The sequence below is a fragment of the Melanostigma gelatinosum genome (genome assembly GCF_949748355.1).
Source record: "Melanostigma gelatinosum genome assembly, chromosome: 16".
In the NCBI taxonomy this organism is placed as follows: Eukaryota; Metazoa; Chordata; class Actinopteri; order Perciformes; family Zoarcidae; genus Melanostigma; species Melanostigma gelatinosum.
This window is the reverse complement of record NC_136649.1, coordinates 7,877,509-7,902,128: the sequence shown is the minus strand read 5'-3', so window position 1 is coordinate 7,902,128 and position 24,620 is coordinate 7,877,509. Positions and strand designations below refer to the sequence as shown.

At 43.7% G+C, this 24,620-nt stretch overlaps 3 protein-coding genes across 4 annotated transcripts in view; 1 reads left to right on the top strand and 2 right to left on the bottom strand.

The window, feature by feature from the left end:
• The window catches only part of LOC306790001 (uncharacterized protein), a gene marked incomplete at its 3' end in the record, with an annotated part of 371,019 nt that overhangs the window by 86,294 nt on the left and 260,105 nt on the right, over window positions 1-24,620 (top strand). The gene's annotated exons all lie outside the window — the stretch shown is intronic.
• On the bottom strand, window positions 1,446-5,168 carry LOC306790451 (alcohol dehydrogenase 1-like). Its single transcript, XM_079286715.1, has 9 exons — window positions 5,040-5,168; window positions 4,067-4,168; window positions 3,554-3,695; window positions 3,260-3,347; window positions 2,786-2,996; window positions 2,357-2,617; window positions 2,131-2,263; window positions 1,675-1,813; window positions 1,446-1,586 (listed from the first exon to the last, which is right to left on the bottom strand). Exons 1-9 carry the CDS (start codon window positions 5,055-5,057, stop codon window positions 1,553-1,555), a joined length of 1,128 nt encoding a protein of 375 aa, XP_079142841.1. The 5' UTR covers window positions 5,058-5,168; the 3' UTR covers window positions 1,446-1,552.
• Window positions 6,146-23,280, bottom strand: LOC306790789 (serine palmitoyltransferase 2-like). Of its 2 annotated transcripts, none has more exons than XM_079287285.1 (12): window positions 22,966-23,280; window positions 20,641-20,835; window positions 19,818-19,972; window positions 17,342-17,490; window positions 15,467-15,591; window positions 14,764-14,857; window positions 13,479-13,584; window positions 12,523-12,742; window positions 11,803-11,929; window positions 10,713-10,848; window positions 10,446-10,575; window positions 6,146-9,094 (listed from the first exon to the last, which is right to left on the bottom strand). In XM_079287285.1, exons 1-12 carry the CDS (start codon window positions 23,131-23,133, stop codon window positions 8,978-8,980), a joined length of 1,722 nt encoding a protein of 573 aa, XP_079143411.1. In that variant the 5' UTR covers window positions 23,134-23,280; the 3' UTR covers window positions 6,146-8,977. The 2 variants fall into 2 exon arrangements, with proteins under 2 accessions (XP_079143411.1, XP_079143412.1); XM_079287286.1 differs by having other exon boundaries at window positions 9,028-9,117.

The window sequence follows — 24,620 nt, the reverse complement described above, 5'->3', positions numbered from 1 at the left end:
GGGTGTAAAGATTAAGAAATGTAATTTTGACAGGTGTAAAAGAACAGTCAAGGCTTCTCAGTATGTGTTCTCTAGCCTACAGGCTGTATCCTGATCCTGCCAGCCCCAAGACATGGAAGGCAGTGATTTTCAACGCAGTCGATCTTTTCCTTTGTTACGGATTCTATCTTTCCCTTTTTAAATTTTCCTTTTTGTCTTCCTTTTACGGACTCAATTTTTCCCTTTTTTACGGATTAAATTTTCCTTTTTCATCTTCCTTCTACGGACTCAATTTTGAAACGAACTGAACAGAAATACTTGAAATGATATCTGTGTGCATGAATTGTTTGCCTCTGTTTAGATAGATAGGAAGCCTCTCCCTGGATTGAGTAGGGGGGAGGTCTCCAGGGACATTTGAAAAACTAACTACATTCGAGTAGCTAACTCACAGTGAACTGTGAGTTAGGGGGGAATTGTAAGAAATTTGAGTAAAAAACTGTAGTTAGTAGATATAATAAAAGTGTTTAATAATTCATAATTAATAATTCATAGTTAGTCATAATCATAAGGGTTTTGAGAATGCATAATTAAGATAAACATAAGCATAAACATACATGCAGAAGCATGAAACTTCTGCCAAGTGCAGAAGTATAACTTTTATTTTGAAGGATTATTATAGATGGGATTAAACAATAACTGACAATCATTGAATGGGTTAGCTGCTCAGGAGAGACAGATGTGAAGACAGGCGTTTGCTGAGCTGAGGGTGGGTAGCCAATAGAAATTGAGATAGACGGAAGGGAGGAGTCGTGAATTAATATGTGGGAGGGGTAATTCAAAGTCTTTTTTTCCTGGCTCTCTCTCACCTGGATGCTCCCGGACGACAGATGTGTTTTCACCGGAGGAGCCGAGCGAGGTTTTTTGCAAATGGGGTTTTATTGTTTTAATATGTCATAGGAGTGTACACTCCAATGTATAACTGTAATCGTGCTTACATCAGTGGAATTAAATTCCTTATAATTGTAAACCAGTTTTGGTAGCGTTATTATTGCAGCGTGTGTGTCGACGGCACAAGCCGGCCACATGGCTGGCTCCGGCCTCCCCTTTGTTATGAGGTAAAAATACTATCTTAACAATATGATGCAGATGATTATATATATATATATATATATATATATATATATATATATATATATATATATACTGCGACATGCATCATATGAATTTCTTCCATTTTTCTTAAAGGAGAACAAATCAGATATGTAAAAATGTAATAATTGAATAATAATCACAATGACAAAAATACATCTGACCTAAAACTATTTTGACTGACAAGAGCAGCAACAGGAAAACCACTGATCTGGTGTCCTTGTGTGAACCCTGCACATGATTCTCACAATCTGCAGGAAATCCCCTGAACAGTGTTCAAAGTCAAGCACGTGCACAGTGCATTATTTGATTGATCTCTTTATTATGTGCATTGCACTGCGTAGGCACACAGTGTTGAGATCCGGTACAACATAGCCGCCGGCCATGACATGATTTTTGCATGGCTGGAAGCAACGCAGTGGTCTTATTGTGGGGAAACACTCAGGACCGTCCGGATGCTGCGGAACAAAAACAAACAACATTCAGACCTGTCTAGCCGGTTACTAAATCCTGAATGGAGGAGAAATAATGGGAGTGTACATCTACCATTTGCCATGCTTCATCAGCTCAATGGCATCGTTGACCTGGTCCAAAGTCATGTTGTGAGTGATGAACTCATCCACCATCACCTTCTTGTCCAGGTAGGCTTTGACCATCTGAGGCACGCCGTCCTTACTCTTAAATCCTGAACCACAGATAACACAGATAAAATAAGAGCAAATGGAGTCTTATCTTAATAATACTGGTTGACCGTTTGCAGACATCCACATGCCGTTTACTGTCACTGTACCAGCTACTAATCGGCCATACATGAGAGAAATAACCTTGGTTGCCAGTCAAAGAGAAAAGGATGCAGGCTTTACCTGAGACCCATATCAGGTCGACTGACTTTGGCTGCCGCTCATACTACGAGTATTACTTTTAAGACCCGTCTTTTTGAGATGACAACCATTTAAAAAATGACCTGTTACTGTGACAATATTTGACTGACAGGCGTCTCACCTCCAAACAGGGAGCCCTTCCATGTGCGTCCAGAAATGAGCTGAAGGGGGCTGGAGGCAAAGTCGTCCATGCCCGTCCAGCCAACTATCACGCTGACGCCCCAACCTCTCACGCAACACTCCAAGGCACTGCGCTAGATGCAGAAACAGCAGAAAGACAGTGGGCGTGTCACCGGAAGGGTCTGCAGAGGAGCTCAGAAGAAAAAAGGGTTTTAAAAGTTACTCACCATGACTCCCACATTCCCAACACATTCCAGGGAGAAGTCCACTCCTCCGTCGGTCATCTCGGACAGCACCTGGCTGATGGGTTCACTGTGATCCTTGGGGTTCACGAAGTCGGTCGCTCCGAACACCGTGGCCTTCTCATACTTCTCTGGATTGATGTCAACTGCGATAATCCTCTTGGCTCCTGCAGCCTTGCAGCCCATGACTGCAGCCAAACCCACAGCTCCCAGGCCGAACACAGCACACGTGGAGCCCGGTTCCACCTACGATACAACAGAGTTCAGTCAACATGGCTCTGTAGGTCGGACCTCTTAGTTCTTAAAACACTTGTTCTCCATAGATGCTTTGATGCCACTGACAGTATGTTGCATTTTAGATGCCTAATGTTTAACAGAGAGGGGTTTGTGTGTATGTGTGTCAAACAGACACACCTTAGCAGTATTAACTGCTGCTCCGTATCCTGTGCAGATCCCACAGCCAAGGAGACAGACTTTGTCCAGAGGGGCAGCAGGGTCGATCTTAGCCACAGCCATCTGGTTCATAACAGTGTACTCAGAGAAGGTACTGGTTCCCATAAATTGCAGCACCTTCTTTCCCTTACAGGTGAACCTGGAGTCTGGGGCTGACATCACATCAGCATCCCTGAGTTGAGAATTTGTTAGAATGAAAATATAGCTTGAGACTCAGTGCTTGCATTGCTCCATGTTCCATTAGAACATGGAGTAATTAAAAAAAAGAAGCCCTAAACAAACTGTGCCATCATCAGACAACACCTACAGTTGCTCCTCTGACATAGTGAGTACTATGACATATGTAGAGACACAGTGAATTTGCACCATCAAATGGGTCTATAACTTAACATGAACACATGAAATGAAGAGATGAGAAGAAAAACATGAGCTCACCAGGCATGCACACACTGGTTGGTTTTGGGACTCTTACAGAAGCGACATTCTCCACACTGGGGAATGAACAGGGGGATGACCTTGTCTCCTGAAATTAAAATACAGTGCTGCCATGTCCAAGGAACTCTGGGCCAACTAACAAAACAACAAATCCAATGTAAAACAGGTTTGTTTGGATGAGTAGCACAAATACGCCTTGGTGTTGTCGTTGCTAGCATTGCTGCCACTAAGTTTGAGCGGGAAAGAAGCATTGAGCCGTCAGACAAATGAAAGTGTTGTAAGCTTTTAACTGACCCGGTTGAAACTCAGTGACTCCAGGCCCGACGCTCTCTACGATGCCGGCTCCCTCGTGGCCGAGGACTGCAGGGAAGCCGTCTTTATGCATACCTTCAAAGAGATGATACAGGTCCGTGTGGCACACTGAGGTCGCCACCATCTGCACCCAACACAGACGGCCACACAATGTCAAGAGTTGGGCATCGTGCTTGCTTTAAACATTCGCAATTGAAATCATAGCAAAGCAACCGTACCAGTGGACCAAGGAATGGATTCAATTGTTTATTAAAATATTGTGGCATACTTAGTTAGTTATACTGAGTTCGATCATTCTTTTTCACAGGTACAGCTACGAATGCTGGATGAGAACGGCCTGGCCCCGGTATGAACGTCAGTGGAGAGCCATTCTATTTCCCATCTCCACTACATATCCAGAGGAAGGCTTAAGTTAGAATAACCCCTTCCTCAAATGTGCAGTAGGACATTCCTGTGTGTCTACCTGCGTATGTCTCGAGAGTGGACGTCTCTCACCTTGATGCGGACCTCGTTGGCCTGGGGCGCGGCTACCTCGATCTCCTCAATCACCAAAGGCTTGTTGGGCTCCCACGCCACTGCTGCCTTGCACTTGATCACCTACAGGGCAGTAAAATCTCAATTCACTGGGTGCTACTGCCACAGTTCAACTATTTTAGGATGGGTTTTCTGGAAAGGAGATGAACTGTTACTGTCCTCTGTGCACATGACTAATATACAAATGATCCTCACAGCCAACATAATCAAAGGGGATTCACATATTCACTGCACATTTATTCATTGCATGTTAACAGTGGTAGGGTACAGTGGTTTCCATCACCCTAATACATGCTGCTCCTGGAAAAGCAAACATCACGTAACAGTTTTTTTCGGTCTTTCTTTTTTAATTCCAATGTCGACCTTTGTGTTGTTTTTGGCTCACTACCTGCTCATCGTTGCCAGTGTCCACAGCTGCACAACACCTCTGTCTGGATAGTTTCAAAACTCAAAGGACATGCACTATTTCACAGAGGCAGGGAGGACAGCTGTAAAAGTAATAACTCTTAAGTTGAAAGAATCACGTGCAAAGATAATTACATCGACACTGTTCATGAGAGCACTGAAACACATTGTCGGGTATCAGCTCGATACGTTCCTCCCATCCGCATTATGAAAATATATACGGAAAAAAATCTCATTATATTAAACTAAAATATATTAAACTAAAATATATTAAACTAAAATATATTAAACTAAAATATATTAAACTAAAATATATTAAACTAAAATATATTAAACTAAAATATATTAAACTAAAATATATTAAACTAAATATATTGATGTGACGTTTTTGTGCATTGTAGTCTGACGGTTTGTTTTTCTACCTATACACATACTTGACAATACTTAAACTACTATACCTTACAAAAACAAATTAAAACATCCACGGTTGTACATAATTACATACTCTCTTATTGAATTATGTACCTACCTTACCAGCTGTGGCCATTTTTGCAGCAAAGCTGAAAGCAGAAAATAAGGAAGGAGTTGAGAGAGAAAGGGCTGCCGGTCTGAAGAGTGGGACGGAGGGAACTTGGATGTGATCTTTAAGTACTGCTGAAAAAATAAGCTGTTGTGCAAACATCCAGATGGGCAGGGACTGAGTTCTTTCTGTGTTATCAGCTCCTGATACTCAAATCCAGGCCACATACTCTATGTGGAAGCTGCATCGTCATCAAATCCTGCAGGTGTCCTTTTTAAGACGACATTTTCTTGCTGAAAGATTATCATATTACTCTCACAACTCTGCACCAAGTCTAAGATTAAAGTCCACCTATAGCCCCATCCTGCACTTTAAATTTGTATTATCATGGCAAATCTTGACAAACGTGAAAACTGCATTGATATAGCAGCAACTATGCGCTGTGTAAATATATAGTGGCGTGGGTTGTAATCTGAGCTGCTCTTTGCTTTGTAAATTAACAAGCCCTCAAAACACACCTCTTCAACCTCGCCTTCACCTGCTCACCCCTGCACCCTCCCCTCCCCCACATGACCCATTCAGCACAGCTTCTCTCTGCACTGCGCTCATACGGCTTTATTCACTCTTTATTCAGAGTGACACTTTGTTGAACAAATAGCTTTTCCTGAACCCCCTGTAGTTCCATTTTAGATGCCACCCCTCCAATCTTAGAGACAAACATTGTGGGTTTATGAATGATTCAGCACCTTTAATAAAGCCTTTTTAATACGTGCGTCCTCTTTGTTCCTTGATAATATTTTGTTTTTATTGCAAAAAAAGATGGAGCAGAGAAACACAAATATGAATGTGACTTATGGGGGAGAAGAAACCTATTTTCATAAATCAGTTTTGTGTTTGTCTTTTGTGGACATATTGGTATAATTACAGTCATTTAGCAGTTCAAAAGTTGACCTGAGAGAAAAGAAGCGAGGGTGCAGTGTGGGCTGTGTGATGAAATAAGGTATTTGTAGTTCATGAGCTTATCTCAGTGTGTTAAAGGAGAGTCTTACAACACTGACGGCATTTCAAAAGCGCTTCGTTTTTTATTGTTTTAACAATCAACGGATGTCATCGCCGGGGGTGACGCTTTACATATTAATATGATCAAATGCATGGGAACTAGTCAACACAGAGGACACATCCAGTGCTAATTATAAGGATCAGAAAATTGTTTGCTTCAAAAAGGCACTAGTACAGTAAAAAAGGCACTGATGTGTGGTAACTTTCACTAAACCATTGAAATAATTGCCTCTATAAATGGCGCACTCGAGCGCCATCAACCAAAGACGCCAGTAATAAAGATAACCATCGTTCCCAGGTCGCTCTATAGTGAACACTATATCACAAATAGCTCCAAGTTTCCTCAAGCAGCAATCAGTACTGGGATCTAATTCAAATGGAGAACAGCATCATGAAGACATAATTCTACTTTCGTATCAAAATGTGCTCTGAATGCCTGCTTTCCATGACTTTTCTGTGTGCAAACTTAAAAACACATTAAAAAAAGACAATCTGCATCGATACGAGTAACATTGTAAATCTTAGCTTTGAGTTCATGGAAAATCATTTGACGTTTTCTGTCGGAAGGAAACTAAAGAACACAAGAATCTCCCGTTGACAGTGACGGATAAACAACTACTGTGAAAGAGGATCAATAAAAAGACATGTTGGCTTTCTCTGGAATGAAGTAGAGTTTTAAGACAACATGAAAAAAAGTCACATCTATGAGAACAGTGTCTGTTTCATTGGGCACCACTGGCTGTGGTGCCGAGCAGCTTCAATGACTCGGTCTTACTCTACATGCATTCGTATGCGGAACGAGCGGTTACACAACGCTTGTCTGAGTGCAAGCGAGTGTGAATGATGCATGTGGAATGTTGGTTTTTTCCCCACACAGCTGCCTTCACTTAAGAGTGTTGTCCCAAAGCTCAGTAGCACAAAGCAAAAGAGTTTGAAAGACGGGAACGTGGAAAATAAATAATTCAACAAAGCAAGGTGAAAGTGCAGTGACACACCTACCTGAAACCATGCAAGCGCACACACAAAAGGCATTCATACCTTCAACCTGTGAGTCACTGTGCAAAGACAGCACTTTTATCAGGCATTAAAACAATATGAATCACAGCCAGACTAGTCTGGAATCAAAAGATTAGTTCTGTTTGTCGGACTTCTTGGGAGTGACTAAAGTGATCAAAGATTAAACGAGAGCGTTGATACCAATAAACTGGACTGTATTAGTAGACTATTAAATTCATCTGGAACACAAAAACTGGACAAATACACATCAAGTTGGTTGAGTAAAAACAACATACAATCATACTGATGTCAGTGATGGTGATACAAAACATAGCTGTGGGACTGAGAGGCCAGCCAAACACAAGTGTATCAGACGATGAGGGTTTAAGTTCAACGTCAAATAGATATTTCCTTTTGTTTAACAGCAGTGACTTACTATTAGTCTGAATTGCAATGTTGCCTTCTTATCATTTCAGAAAACTGGTCTTATTATTTTGAAATGACATTCAATATGTTTGGAGTTGTGGGGTTGAATTACTCTTTGTTTACATGATGTACTTTAATGTCACTGGAATATACAAAAAGAAAACATACATGCATTCTCCGTGTTGGCACTGACCCAGAGCTGGTCGTCAAGCTGTAGCCCACGACGGTTTCCGTTAGTTTTTCCTGAATGCTGATTATGCAAAGTAAATTAGCGTACAATAGCAAGTATTGGACATTTAACCCGACAGCCCACTGACCCGAATTTAAAATGAAAAGTTGTTTTGGGAAATACACTGATTTTCTGTTTAAATTTAGAGAGATCAATGCTACGCACGTGTACAGTAAATATAACACTAGGGCCAGCAGGTTATTAGCTTAGCTTAGCATAGAAATGACTGCTTTTATGTAGTTACCATGGATGTATGTTAAGATCTGGATTCTCAGCCTTGCAGCCAATTCTGCCCAGTGGCTACTGGGCAGAATTGCAGCAAAATAAAATCCCCCATGGGCCCAAAAAGCATTTCCCCCATAGACCTCCATTGTAAAAGAGACATCTGTAAAACTGTTGACAGGACACCTTGGAAAGCAAACAGGGTCCAGTATGACCCTTTCTAAGAAGTATTTTTGATCCATGGAGGTTTTGTATTTGCAGAACTTTCCCCAGCTGAGAAAGGCGATCTGAAAATTGCCGACGTCATCACAATTTGAAGTCTATGGGCCGAGTGGGACTCAAGTTTAATACATCCATGGGAGTTACGGGCTGGAACCATTTCTCTTTGGGCTACACTAAGCCAAGCGCTTGCTGGACGTAGCTTCATATTTACTGCACAGTAATGAGAAAGGTACTAATCTTCTCATCTAATTGTAGAAAGGAAGAAATCAAACAAGCTTATTTCTGAAAACAAGAAAAAGCAACCGATGGCTTTAGAACAAGTCGTTGCATTGGTCAGGGTAGTTATCTGCTGCTCAACATCTTCTGATATTTGGCAACTTTTAGTCGTACTACATCCTCACCGCTGTTTTGTTTTTTCAAGAGACATTTTGAAAGTTGGCATTTGTCCGCTCCACACATACAATGCTTAACATGACAAATGCTAGAAGCACCGCACACAGACATACATACAACTAAAGTCTTTGACACAAAATTATACAAAAAAGAAGCAATAACCTTTATAAGTTTAAGTGCTGTTTTTCAGTGTGTGCACCACAAGTTCTGCATGTTTAAGTAAGGCAAAGTAGAATTAACGACCGATTGAAGTGTTTTTCCTTTTGTTGGGGTTTACTGTACTAGTGGCAAGGAGGCCCCTGCGCACATCTCGGTCCTCGTGGAAGACTTGCGATCCATCTTGACCCGTTCGGTAGTTTCTGGGGTCGATTCTGGTTGGCGCCACTTTAGGAGCGGAGCATCAGTCGTCGATGTCCTCGAACACGTTGTCGACGGGCCGCGCCGACGACGGCTGGATTTTGCGTCGGGAATACTTGAGCTGAAGAAGGTCTCCTACCTCACTGATGACACTCAGCGCCTGTGGAGACATTCACACAACAACTAAAAAAAAGTTGCCATCGTGAAGGGCAATATGTGGCCCGGGGAAATTGAATGCTGCATTACTTATTTCTGAGCAATGTCAGTGAAAGTTTCTACGTTTCAAGCGGTCCCATGATCCACAATAACACGAATAGCCCATGTTTAGACTGATTAAGTAAAAAAAATAAAAATAATAAAAAAAATAAAAAAAAATATATATATATATATACACATATACATACACACTTGTTCTATAGTTTATGTGTACGTGTGTGGGTGTGTTCGATTGGGAAGTTAAAACTGCGAAAGCTCACCAGCAGATAAGAGACGAACAAATCGACATGACATCAAAGCACCCGAGAATGATACGGAGAGGACGGATAACATAGAGAGACTTTAACGTCATGACAGATAAAAGCACTACAACACTCCCACTCCCTGTCTGCGCTTTATTAAAAAAAGAAAAGAGGAACGGGACTGGATAACAGCCCCCGACACGGCACGCATCTGAGCCGACTGAGCCACGAGGATACCCCAATTAGACGGGAGGCGGTTCAGCCACTGTGCGAAAGGAACCGTGTTTATGTGAGAACGAGTGACAGGCCGAAGCTTAACGGGACTGGAAGAGGACGAGCAGGCGGGTCAGCAGGGAGCGCAGTACAGTGGAAGAGGAGAGGAGTGGGCGGCTCTCTGATGTTTCGCCAAGAGCGATCAAAGCGGGAACAGTCTGCGCGAACGTAGCGCAACACAATGAGGAAATAGGAAGGTTATAGTGGAGGTGAAACACACACACATACGGGGCTGGGAGGGATTCTGAAGTGACTCAAAAGACTCCACAAGAAGACATTTTGGAGTCATGACAGATCACACATGTGTCCTTCCAATTTCTGTCAGTAGTTCCCGCCCACTAGACCGCCCGTCTTCCCTTTCAGTGACCTCTTGGCTTGGATTGAAACAAATTGAAGGTTATTACACCAACTTGGAGCTGTTATTAAAAAAAGCTAGTAGTATCAACTGGTACTACTGAAATAATATGCCAATGGTGGAATATTGTCATTTCCACCTTTCTCTTCCTTCTGGACCCACTGTGTGTACAGGTCTAGTGTTTGTATGTAGCCCTAAGCCCCTGTAAGCTCAGTTCAGTACGGCTTTGTCAAAAGCAAATCACAAACTGTCCTATTGGTCGGGTTGAAACAAGAAGCTCAGCCTTATCTTGGTTTGCAGAAAGGGCTTGTTCACTGTGTTTTTGTTTTAACAATATTCTCAGTTCTCAGTTGAAGCCATTCAAAGTGACAAGTCTCGTTTTCTGTCTAAACTGAAGCCGTTCAGCGGTGAAAGCAGCTAGTTACCCTGTCGAGCACGTCTTTCGTGTGGGCGGCTGAGATGCAGAAGCGCGCCCGGGACTCGATGATGGGCGTAGCAGGGAAGCCCACGACCACCACCCCGATGTTCCTCTTCAGCATCTCCCTGCCGAACGCTCTGATGGGCCGAACGGGGACAGAAATTACACACACACACACACACACACACACACGCCAATTCATTGTCGACTGATGTTAGAGGCACTGCTCTGATTGGCGGAGGACAACAGCAGCTGGTCAAAGCTCGAGGCTCACCCTATCTTGGCGGGCATGTAGAGCATCATGGGCACAACGGGAGAGTCCTCGTTGCCGTAGATGATGAAGCCCATCTCGCCAAGCCTCTTGCGGAAGTAGACCGTGTTCACCGCCAGCTGTTGCACACGCTCGAGGCCTTGAGATGACGAGAGGAGATTATTGAAACGCGAGTTGACCCTCTGTCGAAGTTAATAATCATTTCGTATATTTACTGCGGTGAACGTCAAGCTCCACTTAATGTCTGTTCAACACGATTCACTGCTCAAAAGTTAGAATCAACGTAGAGGGGGGGGGGCGGCAATTATTTATAGCTAGTTTGACGATGAAGAAGAAAAGGAAGGTTAACAAGCAGCTGCAAGCAATCACATTCATGAGATGTGCACCACGGGGAGGCCAGGTTTAAATGGATTGCCTTCAACTCTTTGAGGAGGGATTGAGATAAGACGACTGTGATGCTGTGACCGCCTTAGATTTCATTAGTGTGCACTGACACCCGGTGGCGGCTGATGACAATTACAGCAGCTAAGATAGGATCCACTCAACACTGACGGAGGACAGCTAGACTACGCTAGTCTGATGGTCGTCACTCTCAGTTCATTTGAAATGATTCGGTGGGAAAGTATCTGATGCATGTCATTCATTAAAGAGTCTTTGCTGGTGCTCTTAACTTATTAGGACATGTCACAATGAACTCAGCTCTCAATGGTGCTGTTTGAGCAGTAGGCGACTGGAGTTGTTTTTTGGTCAGGGATCTTTCTAAGCATCAAGTGTAAAAGGTGCCCTGTGGAGTTTCCTTGTAAACAAACAAAAGCCGCGTCTACCTTCAGTGTAAAGTCTCCAAGATGCTGCTGCATTTCCATCCTCTTTTTTTTGAACACATTGAAACCTGCATCATTTATATCCATGTGTCCTTGCTAGCAGTCTGCTGTGGAATAGTGTGAAACCACTGGTGGGACTGTGTATTGCATTACCTTTTCACACACGCATGCATGTGCGTCAGACAAATAAAAAGAAGGCCCATTTATGACTAAAAACTCAACAGGGTACCTTTAAAAAACAATATATATATATATATTGCTGAACCACTCACCGATCGTTGTGCCATCCTCTCCCATAATGCACTTCATAGAAGTGATGATTTGCTCCACCACAGGAGGAGACATGGAGGTGGCGTAGACCGCACTGTGCGAATGGGAGCGCAGGTACTCAATGAGCTCCTAAACCCAGCAGAAACACAGGAGATGTAAGGAGACGTGCACGGAAGGATTTAATTAGTCCATCAGACAAGTGAGGTCCTCTCCGTTTTGCTACAAAGTTTGAAAGTCATGCAGGTTATAAACACTTCGTCTCAAGCTACATCCTGTAACTTTGACACACTCGTGGTGAAGGTGGTGGGAGAAGGTGACAAGAAGCCGCCAAGTCTCCTCAGATGAACTTTTTGTTTCAGTGTCGCAATCTCGTCACGGAAACACAAAAGCAGTTCACATCCTGAAGTCGAGACGTCTGTGAACCTGGTCTTATCTTTTGATACATCGATGTAATGTTACAGGGCTAGTAGGTCAGGAATGCAGCGGTCATGCGCTGCCGGACAGAAAATCCACATTACTGAGACGACGGCTGTCTTTACCACACCTGCGACTTTTGTCACTTCACACAGTTACCCCAGATCTTGAGAGATAGTTTGCAACTTGGACATTAAGATTGCCGTTTAGCATTGTTCAGTGAACCAGCCACGTCTTTCTTTTACAACTGTGCTTTCAAAAACAGATAAAATCAACCTACGACCCCCCCCCCCCCCCCGCATCCTCACCCTTTTCCCTGCGATGTATCCCCCCGCGGCGCAGAAGCTCTTGGTGAAAGTGCCCATCATGACGTCCACATCACAGGGGTCCAGGCCAAAGTAGTCGACCACACCTCTCCCTCTCGGCCCCAGGGCCCCTATGCTGTGGGCCTCGTCTAGGTAAAGGTAGGCCCGGTAGCGCTTCTTCAGGGCAATCACCTCTGGTAGGCTCACTACGCTGCCCTCCATGCTGCAAAGAGAGAGAGAAAAAAGAAAAGTTAAATTCCTTCCCGACAACCCAGGAAACCTGAGCTCAGGGGCTGCACTCTCTGCACTCGCGGGCCAAGTACAAAACTGCTGGGACCTGTCAACTGGTGAGCAGACGTTACCTGAACGACAACCGTCTCAAATATTCTGTTCACATGTGCCAACTCCTGGAAATAGTGGAACAATGTCACAGGGAAGAGCAAGAGTTCAGTGTTCCTGCAGCCGCTGCCCTGTCTGGCAGAATAAAGTAACCCATCAAAGTTGCTCACCGCGTGTACAGTCAGTAAGAGCTAACCAAGCATCGAATCAGCTCCGTCAAACAGCAATCCAATCCCCGGAAGTGTTGATGCCGCTGAATTCCAATGGAACCACATGAACCATCAATAGAAGATAAGAGCTGTTTGTGTTAGACTCCTACTGATTAACATGCTTTGCCTTATCTTTTAGGGAAATACAGAGAACTGGCTGTAAACATGGAAATAATTGGATTAAATTCAACCTGTTTTTTTAAACTTAAAGCTTGAAAACAGTTACCAATTGCACAGAATCTGATGCAACTACTGCTTGCGCAACTACGTGAAGCAGTGCTCATGTTTAAATGAGGAAGGAAATAATTGTTTTAAAGCTGGTAACTGCTTTTAGCCAAGTTAACTGTAACCGCAAAACACCTGGAAGGGTTTTATTAAAGATGTTTCTTGTGAAGGAAGTGGATAGGCTACCTGTAAATGCCCTCGACCACAATGAGGATCTTCTTCCATGGTCTGTGAGTCCTGGGCTGCCCGTGAACTATGGCCTCTCTCAGCAGTTGCTCAAGGTTCTGCATGTCTGACGGGAAAATCAAGAGAGACAAGTAATTGCACTAAATTCAAAATTAAAGTTGTGGTATCAACAGTGGCAGCAGAAAAACACCTTATTGTCAGCTGGGAGTTCATTAGAAGAAAGCGAAACACCACCCAACCCCCAGACAAAACGTGGACAACAATACTGAATATTTAATAGAACTTAATAATCGGATTCGAGTCATATTCTTCAATAATGGAGCCAACTATTTGTATTATGTTGAAAGGTTGGTAGCCAACCTTTAGCTCCCAACTACTCAGCCATAAGTAATTAGCATTTGGCAGCTAAAGTACCATTTCTCAGGCCATAGCTGTCACCGCCATGGAGGCATCAAAATGAATACAAACAGTGCTTGTATGTGGGCGGAGCTTCAGAGCCAAGCTGTGGCTAGTTAGCCTAATGGCTACTACACAGTTAGTGTTTGTTTTTGTTTTTTTACTAATTACACATCTAAATTATCACACATTATAATTAATGTATCTCATGTTCTAGACGAGCCATCTATGAGCTACCCTAAAGACATACTAGATGCATGTGAGCCACCGTTAGCAGCTAGCCAGCTAGCTCTTCTCCCCTGCATTTGACATACAAACACAAAGTGTTTTTGTGTGAATATAATGAAGTTTGTGATACAGAAAGAAGATACAGTTTACTGAAAGCCAATACGACTTAAACAGCAGGAAGAAGCACAGGGGTTGCTTCTAACGTTAACAGACGCTATTCTTCTGTTGCATTCAGGCGCGACAGTGAGCCAGCATGAACAACAGCATGAGGACCCGGAAACTAAAGCAGCCGTCACTCATTCTATTCTTCAATTTCTTAAATCCTCAGATTATGATACCCGATGAGACACAGGCTGCAGAGCCAACTCCCCAGTAGTGTGTGTGTAATGAAAAGTGATGAGATCAAGTGACCACATGGTGGCGACATACAGCATATGGAAGGATAAGTAAGAATTGTTATTATCATTATTAAGTAGAGTCATTAGGTACATCAATGACGCATGTACCGAAAATAGTAACCAAAGCTATAGGGGCTTCTGAAGAAGGAAGCGATGAATGAAGGTAAACAGGAGGACTTACAAACACAGAAAGAAACATTGACCTAGAAGTGCAGGTGGGAGACATAACTGAAAGGGCGACTTATTTGTGATCACAGACTCACTGTTGTGTTTAAAGACTCTGATGGTAGACCCCGAGAGTCTGGCACCCAGGACCAGAGAGGCATGGTTCAATTCATCACTCAGAATCACACAGCCCTGCAGGGTGACATTTATAAAAGATTCATACATCTGATTTGTGGCCATCCATCTGAGGCAGCAGATAGTGTTACATACAGACCTACTTACAAAAATCACATTAGTACATATAGTCCAGTGACTTTTATGCTTATAAAATGATCTGAGATAATTAGATTCAGCTTGCTGGTTCATTGATTGCATGGTTTGCCCGTGTTAAGGGCATTGAGCAACTACTACCGATGTTGAAAGTGTACATTTCACAACGAACAAAAGAATTCACACCGTTGGTTTCCTCTCGCCAGCGGGAACTATGTGGTGAGGCGTCTACCTGCCGAGCAACATCGGCACTCTGATGCGCAGCCAAACCACCAGTTCCTGGTGCCAACAGGAAATGTTTGCGCCTGACATTAGAGGCCGGTTTTGTGTGGCGATGTTGCGAAATGTTTTTTGTTGAGCATATTTCATCAAAAGGTGAAAATACGCAAGTGCATACACGACTACAAACCTAACATTGGTATGAGGTAGAGTGAGTGACAGTGGACAGGGAAGAAGAAGAAGAAAGTGCTGAGACAACATAGAAAAGTGTGCTGCAAGAATAAAGAAGACATCTATCACCGGGGGCCTTACCTTGCCAGCCAGTGCTGGTATGTTCATGGAGTTGGTTGCAAACCCCATCCCAAACGCCATGGCCGACTCCACACCCAGGAACTCAGCCACCAGTTTCTCCATCTCCTCGTGTCGGTCTAGGTTACCTGAGATGCAGAGTTACAGGACATCACCATACCAAACATAACCTCAGAGACAGCTAGCCTGGCTTCGTCCAATGCTCACTCATCAACATGTTGTACGTCGTTTGATGAATTCGTACTGGAATCACTGTGATGCTGCCGGGACTTGTAGTTTTTACATTTCCATTTTTGTATGCATTAAACGAACAAGATATAATGCTTTACATAGTTAGCTTAAACGGTGCTAGTTGGTGGACGCTTTTATGGAGAGAGCCACGTTAGCCGTCTCACCCTTGTTCCCAGTGTTAACCGTTAGCCTGAAGCCTGTAAGCTAACCAGCTGCAGCTCCATAACTAGCTTCATCTAACTCTGGGTAAGAAGTTTAACGATTCGTTTTTTTAAGTTACTGTGTTATAGCTAAAAACAACTGTTACTTTTCAAAGCGCTGTGATGGGAAAATATGTCAGTCTACTGTTTTAGGGTTAAGAAATGTGAGTTTTAGAAGAGCAGGCACTAAACCTTGTGTCTTCTAAATGAGTCTCGTAAATTTCGGATCCAGGGTCTTGTGATCTGTTATCTTGCTATCTGTTTTCCTGTGCATTATTTGTCTTCAAAGACGGCGACACACAGAGGTCTGTCTAGATTACGGTACTTCCTGATGAGTATCAGGAAGAGCATGACCCTCTGCAGGCATATATGATGTGTGATGGTTCACAGGCTTTTTCCGTCTCTGCAATACTGTGACTTAACTCTTTGACCAGGTCACCGTGACATCAAAGGAAGCATCTGATGTATCCATGGTTTATTGTGGGGCAAACTGATAAATAAGGGATTCGTAAACCGGCCATAAAGCGCCTTCAGGGTATCGTAAAGACAGGACACTATGCTTCAAAGAAAAACATCTGCCTTGACTGGTTTCCTTCTTCTTGTTTATTCTTGTTTGCAAATCAAGATAACAGCATGCTGACTGAGGATAAATGTCCATGCATTTGACTATGTCATCAGAGCACCTCTCGCAGATGACGGTGATGTGTCTGTGAGACTGTGTTCTCTTTGCTTGCAAGCAAATAAATTGACTATTACAACTTTGATCGTTCATCCAGACTCTGTTTCATTTGACATTGATTTGTTAACACTTTAACCCTCTTCTCCCGACTATTCATAGAAATATTCCACAACAGCGCCCTAAATCAAACGTCCGTCGATCCGTTTCTCAGGACGAGATTATGTGTCATCTACTGTGCGTCAATCAACGTATTGGATTTAAAACAGACTTCTATTGAGGAGCACATGCTGATGCACTCCTAATCACAATGTGGGCCGGCCGGGCCTCTCCCTGTGTAAGCAGAGCAGAAGCGTCATTGGTTCTACTCTATCAGTGAAAATCTGCCAACCATATGACCGCTTCCAGGCCAGATCAGCAGACCAAGCTCAGCCACACATTCCTGAAGTGCACACAGACTCTCGGACACACTGATTTCACGTATTCTACATTCTGCTGGAATGGATTACAATTGCGCTGAAAGTTTTTTGATATTTATCAAAACAATCGACACTAATGTCACGGATACCAGTCTTCGAAATAAGGGGACTAAGGTAGCCCGGATATTAAACAACGCTTTGTGATATTTGCACACTGCGCCGTTAAGACAGAATCTTCCGTGTTAGTTTCCGCTGTGCCACAAAACAAACCGGCCCATTATCTTCTCCGTCTTTACTGCGGAGAATTCATCCCTCCAACATTCCTGCTGTCGGAAGGCGTGTGTGTTTGTACCCATCTCCTGCCTGGTGCTCGCAACGCCGACGCCGTACTTCATGGTGACCTCGGCAGCGGAGTCGGTGCACGGACCGGTGTTCTCAGCGAAGCCCAGGTAATTGTACGAGCCCAAGTTGATCACGTCCGTCACCACCCGACCCGTGTAACTGCAAAGGAGAGAGACGGAGGGTACAACCATGGAGATGAAGCGACTGGTTATGCAAGCCTTATTGGTACACTTTCACAAGTGTCACATTAAATGTGATCTGATGCTGTTCCCGCTCTGTCACGTCAGTCACATATGAAGGGAGAAGAAAAAAATTGATTTGGGCCGTATCAATCTGCTCAAAGATGTGTTCTGATTTGCTACTCAGGTTCGAGAGCCACAGCCCTGGCCTCATGTTAATTCACATAAGAAACATAAAGACGACAAGATGGTTGCAGCGAGTGGTGTCACGGATCACGGATCGATCCGTGATCCGTTCCGATCAGCCCTCACGGTTCGGATCACTCGTGAACCGCGGATCAATCGAGTATTTTGTGTGTAAGCGGCCTTGGGTCCCCTGAAAGGCGCTATATAAATTAAAGTTATTATTATTATACTTTTTTTTTTTACAGTGTAATCATCATAGTGTGTAAAGTTCTACTGCTGCTGTTCCTTTTCAAGTAACAAGTCCCCAAATATCAGTGCAGAGTGTCAGTGAACAGATATAAAGCAGTAGTGTGTTCACGTGAACGGAGCAGCTTAGAAGCATTTAACGGTGACGTCATGGCGAGCGGAGGAACGTCAGAAGCCGCGGTGTCGCAAGTTTGGGAACATTTTGTCTTCCCTGTAACGTATAATGACTGATGAGGGTGGTGGACAAAGCGTTACGGTATGTAGGCGTTATTTAAAGAGAGACACGCGACAACGGCAAAACATCGGCATGTCCACACATATGAAGAGACATCATCCCGTCTGTCAGCGACGGGGACACTCCGGTGTAGAAAACAAAGGATTTCTAAATCTGGTTTAAATGCTTGAGCCACGCTACGACGTCCACTCACGCACCCACTTCAGTGTGAATCTGTTCCAGGCGTCTATGAAAAGGAAAAGACTGCAGAGACTGCTTTCACCACGGCGGAGTGATTCTTAGTCCGGCGCTGTAGACACGCCCCCTCTGTGAGCGTCACACAGACACACACCTGGTTCAGGTGCTGACAGAAGCATCAGAGTGAAGCTAGACAGGCCCAATAGTAATATCACCACAGAAAGGTCGACCCTCTCCCCAGACAATGGAGATATTCTCATCTTTTTGAAAATAATGTCACAGTAATGTAACATTGTTGTGTATTTGAATGACCTGACAGGAAGTAAACACAGACCCAAGTTGTTGCTGAGCAGTTCAGTTCAGTGTAAACAGTGGAAGCTAGCTCACTGGCTGTTTCTTTCTTTCAATGTTGATGAAAGGACGAGGATATCAACATACCTCATGTTGCACTTAAACTTAACAGAATTCTTGAATGTATTATTCTTATTTATTTATTTCATTTTGTTTCAAATTGGACATCTTCAATATTTTTGTTTTCATGTAAGACTATGGCCCAAAGTTCTTTGCTTTAAGTGTTCTTGAAGTTCTTTAATTAATAAATGGAAAGCAAAGTTATATTTGTCTCCTCCCCTTTTCTTTGTTGATCCGAAAAATGATCCGAACCGTGACTCCTGAACCGTGATCCGAACCGAACTGTGAGGTGTGTGATCCGTGACACCCCTAGTTGCAGCTGACGTTGAACTTTCTGTTTAAGCCGCTATTGCGTGAATTGGACGGTATATTCTCACTTAAAGAAGCACGATCGGATGCATTTGAATCTTTTCTAGAAATAAAAGTTTGTCATACTTCTGACAGGATTTGGCAACACTTTCATATACCAGCTCGTCTCTGCACGCTGCTTACATTTTTCCATGGGACAACTGTTATTTTTTTTTTCCGTGACAAGCCCCGCTTTAATGTGCTGTGATTGGCTGGTAGCACTGTGCTCTGATTGCCCACATACATGCACCGGGTGGACCTGGCTACGTCACAAGGTGATGCATGTTGAAAGACGAAAATCCAGTCCGGCGATATCAGGCTATACAGACATGACTGGAAATTACGAGTTCAAACGAGAACATCAACCGGAGCTCTGGGAAACTTGATGTTGCCCAATAGACCAAATCCCTTGAATGACTAATAATGACAGCAGGCGCCACTATACAACACATTCAAAGCTCGAGTTACACTTTTGCCCAGTGCCAGTTTCCTCTTTCATACAACCTGACATTGCAGCTTTCTAGCTGGTGCATAAACCTGCTCGGTGTTATCGTAGACCAGTAACGTCTTTTTCCTAAAGTGAAATGTGTCACTTGGTATTTGACGAGTAGTCGGGTGTAACTGCTCTGATTAATGTGTCTGCATACCTTCCTGTTGACTTATACATTACAGTGTTTACAGCCTTGAATAAATGTCTTTCTCACTCAAAAGTCCAGTTGTAGTCGCGGGACGCTCGCTCCAGCAGGTCCACTTTGGCCCCCGGGACGCTGCATAGGGGCCGGTTCCAGTTGTCTCTTATGCGCATGTAGATGTTTCTGGTGTAAAAGTTCTCAAAGTCCTGGTAGAGGGGCACAAAGTCCTACCCGGGGATGAAAAGAGAGAGCGCGATGAGGAGGAGTAGGGAGGGGTACATTAGCCGAGGGGGAGAGTATCACAAATACCAGTAACTTCAAAGAACTATAGGCCATGTGTACTTTTGGCAGCGATAGCTGGAAGGAAAGAAATATCTTCACATTTAAACACATGTTAAGGAATTCATCCTCGGGCTGATTTCATGACTCCCACCCCGCGTCTATCTCAGCCGCTGCCTTTCCTCAACGTAACCAAACCCTGAAACACAATGGGCTTCACTATCAAGAGTTACATGACAGGTTGAAAAACAACCTCAGCGGTCAAGGACGCGGTTCAACAAACTGTGCTGATAACTCCATTAGCTGTGCGTTGACACATTGGCTGAATTGTGAAGAGAAGCCATAACAACTTGAACATTCCATTGAATGATCGGAGGGTGAATTTGGTTCTAAATACATACTTCCTCTCCAGACGCCAAGCTTGCAGCAATGCTTAACAATACTCGCACTGTTTAAAACACAAGAGTCAATGGGTTCTAATTGGAGAAACTTCGTGGTGTGATGATAACACTCTGGTTCAGTTCTGGTTAACAAAACAACAAACGCATCGGGTCTATTTCTCCCCAACATAAGACAACACGTTGCATTGCGTCCGTGCCCCCCCCCCCCTCCTCACCTTCTGGTCCTCCTTCTCCCTGGCGATGTGGCACCATTCGATCTTCCAGTGACGGAGGAAGTCGCGCAGGTAGCCAAAGACGGTCAGGATGCCGTAGCCCATGTAGGTGAGCACCGCCACCAGCATGGGCGTCTCCTCGAACGACTCGGCGAAGGGCCGGCCGTACAGGCCACCGTGACGCTGCGCTGCGTGGACCTGGGCGACACGGGAAACAACTGGGAATGACTATGAATTCATCAAAAGCCATCGTATCTCACAGTGCACGTTGCCGTTTCTTATAGACTTTTTGAGTTGAAACATGCACTGTGGCTGTTCTGTTGAAAAGCAAAAGAGTTCTGGCAAGAATATGCCAAAGAAGCATGAAAACCGACAGAATCTTAAAAAAAATATCATATATATAAAAAACACAATATACTGCTTGTGGTAAAAAGTGCATTATTATTATTATAATAAAGTTGGGAAAAAAAGACCCAAGTTAACTGTCTCCATGTATACACGTCTAGCCTGTAAACCGTTGTAACTCATCTCCCTATGCAAACACAGCGACTTCTGCCTAAGTTGCAATGCAGTTTCACGGTTTGAATACTTTATAGAAATGTAGCGTGGTCTTGCTGTGACTCCCTGCCCTTTTGTCATAATGGGGACCAAAACAAATGAACAAAAACACTTTAATAGTGGCTTACATGCAGTGAAACTGTAAGTAGAGGGAACATAAGAAGGCATTAGCACTATACAGGAAAGAACACAGTGTGTGACAAATGCCAGGGAGGGAGGATTTGACTGCCAAATAAGGGAAGAGCCTGCACTTGGAGCAGAGTGGCCTGCAACGTGTGTCCTCAACAAAAGGTCTCTTTCCTCCTTCTGGGGGGGGGGGGCCGAAACTTGCAGACGTTATGCAATTCCCTTCATGCTCGTCTCCGTGCTCACGGCATTACGCGCTTGCATGTGACCGGTCATGCCTTTTTCACTCGCATACCTTAACACTGTTAAGTCAGCTGAGGTTCAGTCACCGGGCGCTCAGTTTGCAGCCCGGTTGACAGAACCATCCTCCGCCGGAAGGAACGGACTGTTTGTGGAAAGAACCTGGCACCCATTGTACTGTCCTTCAAAAAGCTTAAACCGGAAATGGTCGTGAAGAATTTGACTTTAGCCAACGGTTAACCCACTTTGTATTTTACACTTTATTAGTATGTATTGCGCCACCAAAAAAAAAAAAAAAGAAGTTACAAATCCTAGGAGAGAACTTGAAACAGAAATGTTTCCCACCGTTTTCTTTTCATCTTGATAAGCAGGGCGAAAATTCTGACTCAAAACCATTCTTATCAACAAAAAAAAATGTGTATCCAAACACGGCCACGCGAGTCAGTGCTCGTGTGCGAAAGCACCTATAAGCACACTGTCTGAGGGGACCTGTTAATTGGGACTGTTCCAGGCGGTTCACCTGGGGGTGATTAGCCTCTTTGGAAAAACTTTCCCAGCATGCATGATTTAACTGAACTGTCACACTGGTTCAGTGTCACACTATGCTCCCTTATACCGCTTCAAGGACACACACGCACACGTTAACAGACAAATATTTGCCAACCCAGAAGATTGCAGCCAATATACACAGTCAGAAATGAGCCTTTAAGAAATGTAAAGAGTGCCTTTTGAGGTCGAGAGGCGTAGCAAATATACTGTAATTAGTTTCCACCAGAACACACACACACACACCACTCCTTAATAATAGCACACTGTCAACTGAGGAGATAGGAAGGCAAACCTGCAGATGCATTACTGTCATCCAGACAGGAAATGTAAACTGGACAAGTAGTTCGACTGGCTCAGAGGGTGTAGCATCGTGAGGTCCTGTATGAATAGTCTTTTAGAAATGGCTATAAGTATTACATCATCCCCAGTTCGTCTGGTTACAGTTAGGTTAGTCATCTTCCTCAATTTGACATGCATGTTATGCGCTAAACACATTTAGAATTCAGTGCAACGTCAACTTTCGGGAGCTGTCACACCCGCCAATAAATGAAAAAGCGCAAAGCGGTTGGTTCATGTTTTGAGGGAGCGTATAACATTAAGAACGTGCGAATACTCTTTAAACGAGGGTCTTTTATATGAAACTCGGCGTTTTGTAGTCGAGAGAATCGTAGCTCAATGGCAACAAACTGTCAGATAATAGACAGCCGGACACGGGCGAGCTGTGGAATATCCTAACAACGCGCGAGTTGATGGAGGTGACAGTAATGTCAGCATCGTCCCGGGTGTTTCCGGGTCCACATAGTAGATGTACCCGGATACACCAGCCTCTCCTCCCCGTCCCATCCCGGGCCTCACCTCCTCCTCCATCTCCTCCATCTCCTCCTCGGGGCAGTGGTGCTTGGGCTGCCGCTCATGGCAGCGGTGGAGGCTCTTCGCCAAGCCGTTTCTCTCCGGCTTCAGTCCGTTCTTCGCACGCGGACACACATCCCCGTCGGCCGGCTTGGTCGCGGGGCTCTCGGTCATTGCTGGCCAACGGTTGTGGAGCCGCGACGGTAACTTACATGTAGAAACACGGCGCCTGCCTCCGGTGCAAGGCGGTGACGGTATCCGAGCTGGGAACGTTTACAACCGCACGGCCAAACTCTCTCACAACACACATGCACGTACACTAATAACAACACCCTCTGTGGTATACCGGAAATAAACGTCCATAATAACATCGGAGTGGGCAGGGCCATGCGGTTCACATGTACGGAAGGGCGTGGTTTGACGCACATTAACTTGATTTGCACTTTAATTGTTTAATTATTTGCTTAATTAAAAGCCAACTGACATTCTAAGCATGTTCTGTCCTTTGACGCATCATTGAACAAATCAATCCATGCGGACGTGAACATATTTAAATCTAATCGACGAATATTTCGGTCAAATCAAAGCCCCTTATATCTAAATGGTAACACGTTATTGGAACTAAGACAAACAGCAAGATTTTCAAAGTAATATTGACAACAAATTTAAAAAAGAGAGGTTACACCGACAATGCAAGTTTCCCAGGACAAAGGAGGAAGTTAAGCATAAACTGCACTAAACTAACCACTAAACTTTCACACACTGTGTGTGTGAGAAAGTTGTTAGATATTATGACAGTGCGGTTCTTAATTACAGTAAGCTTATTTTTCAATGAATTGATTTGTAATTATTTATGTCGGTTGCATTCTAGTAAACTGTCTAAAGTGTTAACACAATGTAAAAAGTATTTTTTTCTGACATTAGTGTGAAATAGTAAGCAATAAGGGCCTCAAAAGTAAAACCCTCTAATATATGTGACACATGCAGTGTTTGTCTCGAAGAATCACACAGTGGAAGCTTCATTCCAGACTCTGCCAGACGACACACCCATCAACGTGTGTTGATGGTGTGCGGAGCATGAGAAGAGCACACTGAGGGCACCCGGTGTACAGGCGAGGAACGTCAGCCAGGTGACCACATCTTCAGATGTTTATCTTCAAAGCAACATTAAAAATAAAAAAAAACATTAACAATAAAGACAGTTAAACTTTGTTTACGTAAAAAGCATTTTTACGGACGTTATTATTTTGTAATTTATGTAATTTGCCCTCATTTATGTACTTTCTTACATTTTTTTCTTTCATATCACAAGGCTCAAACACCTCTTGTTGTTATGTCTATGTATTGTCTTGGAATTAATAAAAATAAATAAACTAAAAAATAAATAAAAAATAAAGACAGTTAAGTTCAAATCTACAACTTCACTTCGTGGGAACTCCAGCACATTTCCAACCAGAATGGACGGCTGCAGTAGTATATACATTGTGCAACATTCCGCTACACATACACATACAGTTGATGAATTGCATATGTTTCCTCCTACGAGCCGGGAGAATCTCTGCTCCACACTGGGTGGCAGCATGGGATGTATGTGGAGAAGCTGCGTGCATTTTGTCTGCTGTTGCAGCGAAAGTGCAACACTAGTTATTTTTTTTCTTGTC